Source organism: Dryobates pubescens, chromosome 5 (assembly GCF_014839835.1).
Source record: "Dryobates pubescens isolate bDryPub1 chromosome 5, bDryPub1.pri, whole genome shotgun sequence".
NCBI classification, from domain to species: Eukaryota; Metazoa; Chordata; class Aves; order Piciformes; family Picidae; genus Dryobates; species Dryobates pubescens.
Genome location: NC_071616.1, coordinates 18,357,970 through 18,373,372, shown reverse-complemented (window position 1 = coordinate 18,373,372; position 15,403 = coordinate 18,357,970). Strand labels below are relative to the sequence as shown.

Genomic DNA, 15,403 nt, shown 5'->3' with positions numbered 1-15,403 from the left:
TAAATCCATTGTGGAAAACCACTGCCTGAAAAATAAGCTGTATTCAACTTCTGAAGCCAGATATTCCCTTTGGAAGAGGAGTTTAAAGGAAGAATGTAGTGACTTGTGTTTTAGAACAAGGTGCAGCCTGGTTCTTCCTCTGTCCAGTTGTCTCTGTCCATCTTCGCCCTGCACCGATTTAATTTCATCTTTCCTAACATTTTTAACATTTAACAGCAGAGGGGATAAAAAGAGTTGATGGTTTGCTGTATTGAAAAGGAAATGTTCAGGAAGGTTTGCTGCAGATTTTAATCTCTTGTGAACAATAGAGGGGAAAGGGGCTCAGATTTTCCTTGCTTGCTTGGGCTAACAAAAATACCCATTGCCTGCATTTAAATTAGAGCATATTTTATTATTCACTTCTGGAAAGTCTGTGAGCAAGTTTATGTGAAGAGGCAGCTTTAAACTGCAGCTGCTTTGAACAAGGTGGGCTGATTGGAAGTGGGGTGTACATTGCTTTTTGCACTCCACATCTTCAGTGCTGAAACTGGTAATGCTGGGGAAAGATAGGGAATGGTTAATCCGCCCCCTGGATCATCTGCTCCCGGGAGCTATGGGGAACAGAAAGCTGTGCAGACAAAGATGACTGCACAACTCCTTCCAGTATATGGGATCTGGGGACAGTAATTTCTAATAATACTCAATAGGATGTTACTATAGCAACTATATGATGTGGTGAATAATTTCATGGGCTCAGATTCAAAACACTAGGAGCTACAATGGGTCTGAACATTATTTAGGACTGACTGTAAACCATACTGAAGTGGTGGGACTTGGGAAGAAGTTAGGGAAGAAGGTTGAAGGTGCATCTCTGATGCTGAAGGGAACTGCAGCCTGATAGGTGATGGCATGAGGCATGGAAAATGAAAGCCACCTTCATGTACCATGCTGTGAGTGCTTCCATGAGGGACCCTGCCTGCTGCATGATGTTTCCCTTTGATATTCAGCTTGCTGTAAACCAGATCTGACATTTAGCTTCTGGGCAAATTACATTGATTTGACCTAGAATGATTTTTATTGATTTGTTTTTGTTTCACTTGGGGGAAAAGAAATTAGAAAAGGAAAATTGTTACAGCTCAGTTCCAAGCCAAACTATTTCCTTTCAATTTTGTCTCTTGCCAAACATCTTCTGAAGTGCTAATGTATATGAGGCAAAACTGGGCTATTGACAGTGGTGTCAGAAAAAGACATCTGGAAGCACCTCCCAGGGCAGAGATGGAGTTTATCCCCTGCTAAGGCCCATCCAGATGTGCTGTAATAGGGAGGTGGTGCATGGGCACACCCTACCATTCCTCTGCCTTTTCCCATCTTGAAATACACCTTGACATATAGCCCAGTTTTATATCTTTGAGCCACTGCTCATTTTCCTACCATTCTCTAAGACTGTGACTAGTCCCCTCCCTTCTCATATACCTTGAGAGTATTTATAGCGTGAACCTGCCCTCCTTTTCCCTCCCCCCTTCTGTACTGTATAAGCATCTGTTACTGTCTCCTCCAGATTTGTCCCAAGTGCCTTGCCCTCCAGTACTTGTGCCACCAGCATGTCCTGTAGCTTCTCTGCATCTTTCTATGTTTTTCCTAAATGAAGCAAACAAAACACAAAAATGCCTGGCTTCTGATTTATAGGTGCCAGAGGAGAAGCTACAGATAATTGGTGGGAGTCTCTTCCTGCCCTGTCCACTGCTTTGTTTTACTTTGCAGGATTAGTGCAGGAGCTCTTATTTTGTTTCTGGGCTGCCTCTTGTCCCTTTTCATGTCCTGCCTGGACATTTTGTCATGCTCAGGCTGCAGCACTGCACACACCTTCGCACTCTGGGCTTCTGCCAAAGGGAAATATGCTCCATCCCTGAGCATGATGTCACCTACTGATGCATTTACACTACCCTGGCTGAAGTTTTACTGCAATGAATGATTAGTCACTATCTGATATTGCATGTGAGGAACTCAGTCCAGGATATCTTAGTGTCCTAATTCCCTTGGTAATACTTTGTTCATTTCACAGATTTCCCATACATACATTATGAGTTGATGATCAGAGGGGACTGAATACTGAAAATACAAGAGGAAGTTGTTTCCTACTCTTGCCACTTTTTCTTTGCTTCCTAACACCAAGCTTACAGCCAAGAAAGGCATTAGATTTTTTTTACTTTTTTTAAGCACAACCTTAATCTTATATTGCTCTTCCAAATGCCCCCTGGCTCACTCACAGTGGAAGACTCAGTGTGGGCTTTTCCCAAAGGACATTTTGCTTCACTTGCCCTGAAGTTTCCTGGATGTTCTCCTCTATCTCTTTGAAAACACAGCAGAAGTGCTTGCCATATTTGCTTTTTCTCTTTAGATATGCTTACCATATTGGCAAAAAAAAAATATGTAGGTGAATCATCAATATCCAGGACTTGATCTAGAAGCTGCTTTCTTCTCAGATAAAGCACTCCACTTGGTGTGTCTGATGCAATGGAAAGGTCCATGATCATAGGTGCAAGTGTTATTGTTGGGTCGCTGTCCAAAGTAGCTTATGCTGGAGCCTAATCAGGAGAGCTGCTGTGAAGGTTGTGTATTAATTCCATCTCCTCAAGCAGAAGCATCTCTACTGATACCATTTAAAAGTTACTTGTGCAACTGCTCTTAGGATCCAAAACCTTCCTGGGCTGAATAAGAAAGTAGTTCAGGGTCTTCTGCCTCTTCTACTGTCAAGATGGCAGAAAAATCAGGTTTTGGGGGTTTGAAGTCTTGGATATTTCGCTGAGGGAAAGGATGTTCTTTGAATTTCTGCTTTTATTGTGGAGCGATAATCGCATCATAAGAACCGCTTCAGCAGCACTGTCAGGGCACAGATTGGAGGCTTTGGTAGAGGAGAAGAACAAGGGGAGAACTCTGCTCCTGCTTTTCATTGAAGCTTCCACAGTTACCTGGCAGCTGACCCTTCCCATGTGGCAGAGACTCTAAGAAAGCTGCATGAGGCATCATCATCTAGGTAATTATCCCCAGTTTCTCACTTGTGAAACCTCATACCAGGCTGTGGTGCTGAATGCAGAGAGAAGAGCCCATCAGAGAGGTTAGTCCTGGTACTGCTGTCAAGCTGCTGTCCCCCTCCTGCTTTAATTACACACAATAATTCCAGCAAAGGGTTGGTTTGAATCAAGGTTGCTCTGCCACAACCTCAGATGCTTTCTCTAGGGTAGCTGCTGCTGTCTGTAAATCTGTAGAAGACTGTAATTTACCCACCAGCTCTGACTGTGAGGAGCTGGGTTCTCTTGCAAAGAGCAGAGGCATAGCTTTGCTATAGCTTTTCTCTGCTTTTCCAGAAAAGTGGTGTTCAGCACTGCCTGCCCTAGAGCAACACTATCATCTCTATCCCTGCTGTGCTGGCTGTAGCAGGACAGAAGAGGGCCAGAGCCAAAGATACCCTTGTCCTAGGTTTCCTTGTCCCAGAGAACAATGGGTTGAGTCTGTAGTGTTGTCCATGGGGCTACCTGCATGGTGTGCACATAGAGAGAAGAAAGGAGCTGCTCCTTTTTCCCTAGCTTGAGGGCATCCAGGAGTGAGGAGCTCATTGGTGATATCCAAGGTGTCTATGAATGTGCCCAAAGACCAGTCAGTCTGCCCCAACTCACCACAGCAGTCCTACATCACCCTTGAAAGCCTTCAGGTTTTGCTAAGGAAAAGAGATTGAAAGCTGCCAAGCAAGGAAGGAGCAGAAGCTTCTCCTGCACTTCCAGGCTGTGAGACAGTCCAACTAACCTGTGTCCCTTGAAGTCTTAACTATACCTCTGTTCAAAGGACAGACTTCAGACTTGCTGGTGATCTCAAGGGCGGGGGAATAGATTTGGTGTCACATGTTCAGAGTCAGGATAGGGGTGGTTTGTTGCATTGGCTCTTCACTCAAGTAGAGTGTGATAAGTCTCTAAAAATGTCCTTCTCAGAAGCCAGATGTCTAGGTAGGAATTTTCCTCTCTCTGTTTGGAGTAAACTTTTTTCTTTTTAATTTTTTTTTTTTTTTTTTTTAGGGGAAGAGACAGTGGCAGACAAATAAAAGAGAGATCTTGAAGGACATTTATAACATTAGTCATTGCACATATGGCCTGATCCTTCTTAAACAGAAGCTGGAGCCAGCAGGTGGATGCTGATACATGGCTGCAGTGGCTCTGCCCCACATTCTGCACTGCTTTGAGAGGTTTAGCTTTTAGTATGATTTTGAAAACTTTTTGATTGACTTTCAGATGCAGCTTTGGTGCCCCCACTTTCTAGAAACTGAGAAATCATTTAGCATGCAAGGAAATCACATTAGTGCTGGGATCCAAGCCTGCTGCCTCACCTGTGTCATCATAACCTTCCTGCTTCTCTATTTTACCTTTTTCTTTCTTTTTTTCCCCCTTAAATCTTTCCTGACATTTTTCTATTCCTCACTCCTCCTTGATGTAACACATGCTGGATTCTGCTTGGTGCTATACACAGTCTTTTCTCCCAATACTTCTATTGCTGCCTGTAAAGGTTGTTGTCACACTGCCAGCATACGCTGGTCCTCTGGTCTTTCTGGTGTGAGTCATGTTGCAATGGGAAAACCTTGAGTGAAAAAGGAGTTAGATTGTGATTTTTCAGCTCTGTCTCTTTGCCTGCATCAGCCTCCCACTACCATGTCCTCTCTGACCTAGATTTCCTCGCTGTCCCTTTGGAGTTAGATTTGATCTTGATTTGTGGCCAATGATGCCTTGTCTTTGGATACTTTGTTGGCTCCAAGGTCTCATACTTCCTTCCCTGCTGACAGTTTTATGCAGGTGTAACTCTAGTGCCTTTGGTGGAGTCACTCCCGATTTGCCCCAGCTCTCAGTGCCCGATAGCTGTTTTTCTCCCTGAATTACCATGCCTGACACATCATTGTAGGTGTTATGCATTGTTACAAAATTAATTTTCCTCTTGAGAGCTCTCAGTGGTTTCAGCTGAACTTCATTGCAATTGTCGCTCTGTCTCGCTAGAAGATTCATGCTGCTGGGGTGGCTTCAGCCTTGGAGGATGGGAAGCCAACCCAAGTGCAAGGCAACCTTTCTTCCTCTTTTTTTTCATCTTTTAATAGCAAGCACTGGCTTTTACCTCTCTGTGGAAGAGCCTGAAGCTGTAGGGCAATTTTCTGTCCTGAGTTTATCACAGCATCAAAAGCAGCTGGTGCTAGTGTTTCTCTATTTTCCAGGCTGAGTCTGAATCTGCAGCCACATGGCTGTGTATTGCCTTACTGCACTTGAGGGAGACTGAATTTATAAGTAACTGGGACACAGCAAAGGTGGGGCAGGATGGGCAGAAGGTGCCTGTAGCAGGGCCCTGGCATGGAGGCTAGGCAAGGGTAAGAGGGAGTTTCTGAAGGGGATGCTGAGGGACAACCTAGTCTGATTTTGCAGAGTGACCAGCTGGGGGTAAAATCGGTGAATAGGCAAAGTTCCTAAATCGTGTTTGAAATGGGACTTGGACACCTTAGAACTTAAAGACAAATGAGACAGCTAAATTAATCCAGATTTTGTAAGATCCTTTGGTGTCCATTGCTCTAAAGGGAGTTGAGACCCATTTCAAGTCATTGAAAAGCATGATTTAGGTGCTAAGTGCTTGGAGGATTTTTGTCATGCAACTCAGTGGAGTTTGGTCCTTCCAGGGGAGGTGGAACTACAGTGAAGCAAGAATGAATTATTCCTGTGGAGTGGGTTTTATTATTCATAACAAAGTTCATCTGATAGCATTTTAGGCAGTACCTTAGTGTCACTGAACTCTAACAATCAGTCATGTTACTCTTGATGATACTATCACAGGAGTGAAAACCTGCTTTTTTTTCCTGAACCAGAATGTTGTTAAATTACATTTGTAACCTTTTCTGATAATTAAGACCTGCTGCAGCTGCACTTCCAGCAGGAGCACTTGCAACTTTACATGTTGTATTGTGTTCCTCTGAAAGCTCTTTTTTTTGTTTCAGTGGCCATGATTTTTCACGCTGTCTAGAGTTCTGGGGAGTACTGTCACAGACCTTATACCAGGATTTTAATGCCAGGACAAATTGGAGCTCTCTGAGGCCATTTATTGAAGCAGAAAGCCTGGAGGGCATGTTGGTGTGGGAACTGCTGAATCATTTACTATGGGTTCACTTTGCACACTGGCTGGTTGGCTTTGGGGGACCTGCTGAGCATTCATTCTCTGTCAGATGCTGTGAGCTCTGGATGTCCATGTGAGCTGAGGATATTCAGCATCACCAAACCAAGCTCTGCTCCTCTGAACTGGCTTTGTCTGGAATGCACCACAACACCCACAGTGCCTATCAGCAGTAACAAAAAGGTGAACCCTGCTATCTTTTTGGCAGGGAGACAATAGCTGTTGTGGTGCAGAGGCTGCTGTTAATAGCTTGCTAGGATGACTGTGCCGACAGCGCAGTGTGTCCTGTGCTCCCCAGAGTGGATCTGTCTTAAGCTTATTAAAAGCTCATCAGTGTCTGCTACACAGCCCTCCTGCAGACAGAGCTGTAGCGCTCAGCAGCTGAGCCAAGACCTGATCCGTGTCCACCCAGTTTTTGGCAAAACTGGAGTTTCGCTGGGGCAATAGGAGAAAACACCAGGCAGGGTTTTGGGAAGCCACACAGGAAAATCATGCTTTGGTGTAACATGATGGTGATCTGACACCAGCTGCTGGGGGCAGCTGTCCCAATGAGAAAGCCACCAAACTGAATCTCCCTGAAGTGTTTGGGCCTCCAGGGGTTAGATCCTGGAAACATTTTGTCCCCTGCTCCAGCTTCTGTGCTTATAAGAAGGCCATGAGTTGATAAAAGATGCTCAGCTTCATCGGCCAAGGTTTTGAGAGGCTGGGATCCCAGCTGACTCCCACCCCCATGGAGTACTGAAATGGGAGAGCCCTGGAACTGGAAGGTGCCTGCTTACAATAGACAGCTAAAGCAAATTGACCTGGAGGAGAGATTTACATGCATCAAAGTGTATCAGTAACTTGAGTCCTGGACTTGCTTCCCTTCTCAGGCAGGATGAATCAGAAGTCACTCCAATGAAGTCAATGGAGTAACCAGTGTAAGGAGAATTAAGCTTGTTTTTTTTCCATCCTCTCCTTTTTCCCACCTACCTGTGCAGGAGACAGTCCCTGCCTCTTTGCATGGCAGCATTTCCTTTGGCTGCTGCAGGATCTCAGGAGGAAGGTTGAATAACTTACACAGCTGATGCACTGAATCTTTCCAGTTCCCAGGAGCTAAGGCACGGAGCTGTCACCTGCTGTGAGACAGGGAGAAGAAACTATGAGTTTCCCCAGCACATCTAGGACCCATAGGGGAAATAATCATAGAATAGGAGCATGTATCTTCCTGAGACATCCAGCTTGCTTATCGCATTGATTGGGCAAGTGGATCCCCAAGTCACTTTGGGGGGGATGGACATTCACATGTTTGCCAGTGCTGTGTCTTGCAGGGTTCTGTCCTGCAGTCAGGGCCATGAGAGTTGTGGAGGAAAAGAAGCAGCAAACTTGTAAAGTGGGTTTGCAGATCCTGAGCTAAAACAAAGAGCACCATCTCCTGGCAGCTGGGAAGAGCTGGCACTGCTGCCAGGGCTGGTACAGTTCTCTTGTGAGCAGCTTGCTGCTCTCTGTATGTAACCTATAGCTTCTGGAGATGGGATGACTCAGGGCTGGCATGGTTCTGGCTATGGAGAAAGGCTAATCGAGGGGAGTCTGAGAGATGATTTAGTGGTGTTATCCTCAGCATGCTGATGGCACACTTGGCATGAGGGGTCTCAGCTGTTTAGGTTTCAAGCTCTACTTGAGTTGACATGACAGCTCAAGTACTTTTGAAGTTTGCATAGATATTGAAGTGTCCTGGGTTAGAAAATTCATGGAGATGGTTTTTGCAAAATGGAGAGCATGGATCTCAAGTGGTGCACTCAGATATCCCTAGGGGCAGCCAACCTACTTAGAAGCCTTCTGTGATTTGGCATGAGGCAAAGATGCCTCTGCCACTTGTACAAGTTCCCCTTGTTGCTGCTGGGAGTGGTACTAGCAAAGGACATTTGGAAATGCGTGACTATCAGGTCGAGGGAGGTTCTCCTTCCTGTCTATTCTACCCTCGTGAGGCCACATCTGGAGTATTTTGTCCAGTTCTGGGCTCCCCAGTTCAACAAAGAATGGGAACTACTGAGGAGAGCCCAATGAAGGGCTACAAAGATGAGTTTTCAAATAAGAAGGCAACTGAGTTAGGAAACTGAAATGAAAAATGAAAATGCATCAGGGTCAAAAGAATAAGAGAAAGTTTTTCCTTTTTTTATATTTTTTTTGTCCTTTTTTAAGGAGAGGTTTGGAATAAAAGGTCAAGCACAAGCTTCTTGCTAGTGGCTGATGACAAATTGTACAGACAAGGCAGGACTATTTAGTAGCTGCTTTTACATTTGTTTTGTGTTTGGAAGAAAGCAAGAATATTTATGTGTTTGGTCATGGATGAGTGATAAAAAACTAATGAGAGCTTGAAACAAAGCTGACAATGTGGGGCTGGGAAATACGGTATGTGTTGGTCATTAGAGAGGACCCTGAGCTGTGGCTTGATCTCTAGATGTAGGTGTTTAGGTGGTGGCAAGCTCTGGGCAGTTGGACTCTCCTCCTTGGATGTAGAACAGCCTTGCCATGAAATTGGCCTCTCTAAGTGAAAAGGTAATTATAAAAGAAAAAACTTGCAAAGTGCTCAGCCACCTCTCTGAGCCTTAGGACAATACAGACCTAGGCTTTAGTCTGAGTACTCAAAGTCACTACATATCCCTGAGCTCTGTGGTGCCTTCAGGAGTCTTGGATCAGAGCAAAGTTGCTGTGCTGGAAAATACTCATCACTTGGTTTTGGGCTCTTTGTTACCCAAAATCTCTGGATGACATCTAAAGGGTCAAGGTACTGGGTGTCACATGTGGCCTGGGAGACTCTCTAGCATCATTTGGGGCCAGTCAAATGAATACTCTCCTCTTGTTTATAGGACTTTGCTCATTATTATCCCTAGTCCATCAATTACTGCAGGTCAGGCACTGTCCAAACAGGACAAGGTGGAATCTGTCACCAGGAGGCTGTGATCTGCACGAACACTAGAGTAAGTTGTGGAGACTGCTCCTGGGAGCTAGCAGCCCTGCAGTGCTTGGGTAGCTGGTAACTTCTGGGGCTCAATATCCGCAAATATCAGAGCCAACTATTTAAAAGACTTACAGGAATTTGCTGGAAGCAGCTTGCTCAACACTGCTTTTGTCTGAAAAGGTCACTGAAACCTTGATTCCTCCGGCTGCAACCAAAGATCCTTCCCCTTCTTAGTGCAGCTCCCGTCTGTAAAAATAGCCTCATCTAATTACAAATTAGTTCCCCCTCTCCTCTTCTGAAAAATTAATATTGCTCACCGAATCACTGATGCACAATAAATACTGAACCTCATGTTGTGGGGCTGCCAGCTCTTCTGCAGAACTGACGGTGTGTGTCCTTCTGTGTCATTCTGTGCCATTGAAGGTCACCAGAGTTGTATGTGAAGATTAAGAAAGGCAGGTTAATGTGGAGACTGCGTATTTTCCAGTATCTGAAGTATTTTTTGGTCTTTGAAGGAGGCCTACAGAATAGTTGGAGTGGGACTTTTACAAAGGTGTGTAGTGATAGGACAAGGAAGGGGTAACTGAAAGAAGCTAGATTTAAATTAAACTAGGAAGAAATTGTTCACCATGAGGCACTGGAACAGGTTGCCCAGAGATGTTGTGGAGGCTCCAATCCTGGAATTGTTCAAAGCTAGGTTGGATGGGGCCTTGAGAAAGCAAGCCTAGTAGGAGGTGTTGGAACTAGAGCATCTTTAAGGTCCCTTCCAACCCAAATCATTCTATGATTCGATTGTACTGAAAATTGAACACAATATTTCAGTATTCCAAAGTGGTCAGTTTTAAGAAGGACCAAGCACACTCTAATTGCAAAAAATACATAATTAAATCAGTTGTATGTAAAATAGCTGATTTCCTTGTCTGTTGTTCTCAGCCAGATTTTTATTTCCTTCTCCAGTGCGCTGCAGCAGTAGCTTGCATTGATCCAAACTGAGCTTCAGCTGCCTTTCTTAAGAGGCACTCTGCATGGAACCAACAATTTCTAAATTATTTCTTGTGTCAGTTGTTAAAAGCTCTAAATACAGTACTGTAGGAGAGGGTTTCTGGAGAATTCACTTACTTACTCTCAGGAAACAAAAAAGTAATTTTCAGGGTTTGGGGTTTTGTGGGGGTTTTTTTGTTTGTTTGTTTTGTTTTGTTTTGTTTTGTTTTCTTTAGAGTTGATGAAAACTCATGTAACTTGCTGAGCATCTCAGCTGTGCTCAGGTGATTGAATCAGACCCATTACTTCTTAGCAGGTCACAGGAAGAGAAATTGTTTCCTGAAGGCTCATATTACAAGAAGATGTGACTGCTGCTCTCAGGCACTGAATAACTTTGCACTACCTGAATTGGCAGGCAAGGTTTTTGGATACATTTGAAGGAAATCCAGTTAAAAAACCTGACCCTTTGTAACAGGGGTGAATTCAGATCTGATACTGCCATCCATTACCAGCGCTATTCACGGCTTCTCCTTCCCACGGATATTGAACTAAATAAACTTAAAGCCAGAGAGGTCATTGCTTAATCACCAGGCTCTGAATACACTATTCTTCAGCAAAAATCTTGCTCAGCTGCATAGGTTTCCATGTCTTTAATAGTCAGCCTAATAGCTGATAGATTCACACTTCCCAAATAAGAGGCAGTTTTACCAGTGGCTTTAAATCATTCCCTGTGGAAATAGATTGTTGCATTAAATCCTAGTAATTAGGCATTTTCAGCTGTCTTCAGCGCTTTCAACTCTTCAGTTGCCTTGAGACTTGGGATCTTTCTGTATTCTGCTGATGTTAACCCTCTCTACTGACACATGCACATGGCCATGCTCAAACACCCTTTAACTCTTTGTCTTCCTCCTGAACCCCAGAGAGATGCATTTTCTGCTTTCATCATCATTTGCAAACCCACTGCAGAGAAAAAAAAAAAAAGAGAAAGATTTCTGCCTGACAGCACGTCCATTTTAAATCAGCTTTTGTGTTAACATCTGCTGCAGTGTTGCTTTTGTTTATTTGCAGATGTGATGTTTCTGTCAGTGACTCTTTTGGGGTTCTTTGTTTTCCTGCCAATGAATGACATAAAGAATAGGATGACGTTTTCCCAGGCTCCCTTTATCATGGTGGCTCTCCTGGCTCGCTATAACTCCTGCTATGAAGCACCTGACACAAACACATTAGGAACCCTTTCACTGCTTTATTGATCAGCATCATTAAGTGCTGCAAATGCATGTGCATCTGGCTCACGTATACCATGGACAAAGCAGAAATGAAAGCTGCAAACAGCATCCATGAATATTGTTTTGATGATGACTTCAGTCTCCTCTGACCATGTTTGTACTCCCTCGTTACTAGCACTAGTGGGACATTTGTAGAAAAGGATTTTTGCTCACTGGTGAAATTGTGATGGTGTATTTTTCATGAGCATCCAGCACAGCACTATTGTACAGCCATCTTGACCTGGTCCAAAGCCGCTCAGAATCAGTAGGAGTTTTCTAGTGAATTCAGTGGGCTTTGGATCAGACTCAGTAGGTACCAAGGAATCATCTAATGAAAGAGCTGCTGTGAAACCCCATGCTACTCACCCACCACAAATAGTAAATTACAAAGAGCAGATACTGGCAGCAACAGGCATGAAGAGTCTGTAGTCAGCAATTTATCACCTGAAATATGTTGGTATAAGCAATGCATCAGATAATTTCAGCTAACCAACACACTTGTGAAAATCCAAGCCTCTTCATGGACAATTTTCCAAAAAGGTAGATTCAGCAAGAAAAATATTTGCAAGAAAAAGAACCTATCCCTTTTTTCTGACTGATTATTTTAAAATGGGGTTTGGGTATGGGCTACCATTGTGAGGCACTGTGTGACCTCAGGTAGGACCTAATGATGCTTCTGGGCAGCCCAGCTTAGCCCTTATTCTGTTTTGGTTTCCCAGTGGTTTTCCACTTAGGCTCCATTTTCATGTACCTTTGCTGATGAGACGGAGTTATTTTGAGCAGCAAGGATGAGAGCTGCCTGCAGTGAGTTGCAAAAGGCTCTTGCAGCCCTGAGTGAGCTGGCAGGAAAATTGAAGACAAAATTCAGTGTTGGTAAATATAAAGTTACATACAGAGGAAAGACAAAGTCCCAAATTCATGTGTAAGTGACAACATTCTGAAAGAAGATCTTGGCTTTTTCCACAGCAATATTTATGATCATTCTGTGCAATGCTCCACAGCAGTGCAAAGAGCAATCTGAAGGCTGGGAATGACTGGGAATGGTGACAATTGTGCACCTTAGTACAGCATTTACTGTGCTCTCCTGTGGCAAAGACAGCTGCCACAAACCACTGGCCCTCTCAGGGTGTGGGGATGGACCTACTGTCACCATGGTGTGCACACTAACAATTTAGTGGTGAGGGACCAGCAGCACCCAAAGACAGTGCAGGTGGACACACAGGAGTAGATAGCACAGGTAGGGTGAAAAGCAAGGTGTGGCACTTTTGGTTGCTTTTCCCGTATGCTCCCTGGCTTCTCCTTGCAAAAGGAGGAGCATGCTGTTCCTACCCTAAATGGAGCCCAAGAAAGAGAAGTTACTTGCAAGTCCTCATAGCACTGAGTGATGCAAAACTACAGGTGAGGGAAATGGTCATTCTGCCTTTGTGCAGGGCCTGAGATGCGCATGTCAAATTGAAGCACGGCTGTGCAGTAAAACAAAGCCTGCAGCTACGCACTGAACAGTGTTGAAAGGAAAAAAATGCAGAAGGGTTCACTAAATGAGCTGCATGTGTCTAATGCATGGAGGGCTGTGGGGAAAAAATAGTTGTGACAGTATTTAGAGATGGCATCATTATGTGTATGCATGGAGGGGGAAAAATAGCTAAATGGAAGTAGCTCAGGAGGTTTCATGCTGGTATTTTTTCAGCTTCTGACTGTGCAGCTGTGGCAACATCCTTTTAATATTAGTTTTAAGTCTGCAGTGTGTGTTGTAGCCCAGTACACAGCACATGTGGAGCTGGTCAGGACCCCCACTTCCCTTGCAGGGTGGTGAGCAAAGGTTAGTAAAAGCTGTCCAGCCTCTGTGATGCAGTGTAGGTCAGTGTGCAAGTGGTTAACTGGCTTCTGCCCCCCTACAGACACCAGCTTCTCCAGACATCAGCTTCATTCCTTTACATCCTAGTTCCCTCAGCCCCAATAAGAATGTTTCCTCACCTCCTGCCTCCCTCATGGGGGATCTTGCTGTTCCCATTATCGAGCTGGGCTTCATGCTGCAAAGAAAGAGTGGCCATTGTTTGTAATATAATTAGCATCATCCCCAGGAACTTAAAGCCAGACAGAGGGAATTGGAGGCGGTGCATGGAAATGATGCATGGATGTGAGCAGAGGTTTAACCACTTCCATGCTGGAGTGCTTTGTAGAAGGTGCACAAAGCTATGGCTTTCTGGCCATATGAAAATAACTAAGTGAGCTTGTTTAGTCTCTGCCCTTGTATTTCACAAATTTAGGGTGGCTACTCTTAAAGGGCACCTCGAATACTGGCTTCATTTTGAGCCACTCACAATATGGACATTGAGGTGCTGGACCATGTCCAGAGAATGACAGTAAAACTGGTGAAGCGTCTGGAGAACAGGTCTTAAGGGGAGTGGCTGAGGGAACTGAGGTTGTTTAGCATGGAGAAGAGGAGGCTGAAGGGAGATTTTATTGCTCTCTACAACTACCTGAAAGGAGGTTGTAGTGAGGTGGGTGTCAGTCTCTTCTTCCAGGTAATAAGCAATAGGCCAAGAGCAAATGGCCCCAAGTTGCACCAGGGGAGTTTTAGTTTGGGTATTAGGAAAAATTTCTTTCCTGAAAGAGTGCTGAGGCATTGGAACAGGCTGCCCAGGGAGGTGGTAGAGTCAAAAAATGTGTAGATGTGATGCTTCAGGACATAGTGGGCATGATGGTGTTGAGTTGACAGCTGGACTTGATGATCCGGAGATCTTTTCCAACCTTAATGATTCTACAGTTCTTAGAGAAAATGGAATCTAAAGCTGCCTACCAACTTGCCATCACAATTTCTGTGCAGCAGAATATTTTATAATTAAAAGTTTCCTTAGGGTGAAACTCCTCCTCTTTGTTTAAAAATAAATAAATCTTTTTGCCCATCATTGGTTTGGGGGGTTTTTTTGTTGTTGTTTTTACTTATTTAAGAATATGGAGTGGTAAGCCCCTGACTCAGACTGAGTCAAATCACTGGACATATGCTGGGCTGACATTGGCCATGAACTCTTAGCAGCTATCATGATCATTGTAGCTATTTTAAGATACAACAGCAGCTGTCTTCTGACAGATGTGCCACTATCTTGCCCAAAGGTATGGTAAGAGAGAGTCCCAAAGATGTTACAAGCAAAGCCAAGCCTGGTGCATAAACCGAGTCTAAAATGAGCAGGGAGCAAGTCCAGCTGTGTGGACAGGCTGAAGCATGCAGGCACTTGTGTCCTCACTCTGCATCCATTTCCTGTCTTTGCTTTAGGTGTCACAGCCTCCTCACACCTCTTTGATTACGGGTCCACCGCTAACGGAGGTGACAACTCCTTCTACACCTCTCTGATCTCGGATGTCCACTACACTACCCCGCGGGACTCCACCTATCTCACGGGCATTTACCAGCAGGAAAACAGCCCCATTCCCTGCTCTGGCAGCACAGAGGGATTTAACGCCCTGGGGCACCCTGTTCAAGACGTGACTGGCTTTGAGTCCCGTGGCTTGTTTAGCTCAGATTCAGGAATAGAGATGACTCCTGCAGAGTCTGTTGAAGTTGATAAAACCTTAGCAGATCCCATGAAAGTAGAAGCCTACAAATACATGGACATAAGTAGATCAGAAGAAATAAAATACCAAGAAAAGAATTACTCTGACTCAGAGGATGAAAGCCCAGACCTTACAGATAAGTACCAGGGAATAGCCACCACATCCAGCCACAGTGCTGAACCTCGTCAGACAGCTTCAGAAAGCATGAAGGCAGCCATAGAGCAAGACAATCTTGAAGACACAAGGTCTGGAGATCAGCACAGTGCCTCTGTGGTTACAGCCCCTGTCAAGATCACGCTCACTGAGACGGAAAGCACTGGGGAAGCTGCCAGCAAAGAGTCAAGCCTGACTCCAACAGAGACCGTCCTGAAGCCAACCAGTGAGGTGGTACCAACAGTGACAGTGTCAGAGCCAGAAGATGACAGCCCGGGGTCTGTCACGCCACCATCCTCTGGCACAGGTAATGCTGGTGCATGGCACTGGGATTTTTAGTATTCAG

At 44.6% G+C, this 15,403-nt stretch overlaps 1 protein-coding gene across 1 annotated transcript in view; it reads left to right on the top strand.

Moving 5' to 3' along the window:
- Positions 1 to 15,403, top strand: part of RTN1 (reticulon 1) — a 121,397-nt gene that overhangs the window by 53,601 nt on the left and 52,393 nt on the right. Inside the window, exon 2 of the mRNA XM_009903781.2 lies at positions 14,627 to 15,364. Within this exon, the coding sequence (XP_009902083.1) occupies positions 14,627 to 15,364 (738 nt within the window). The remainder of the gene's footprint in view (positions 1 to 14,626; positions 15,365 to 15,403) is intronic.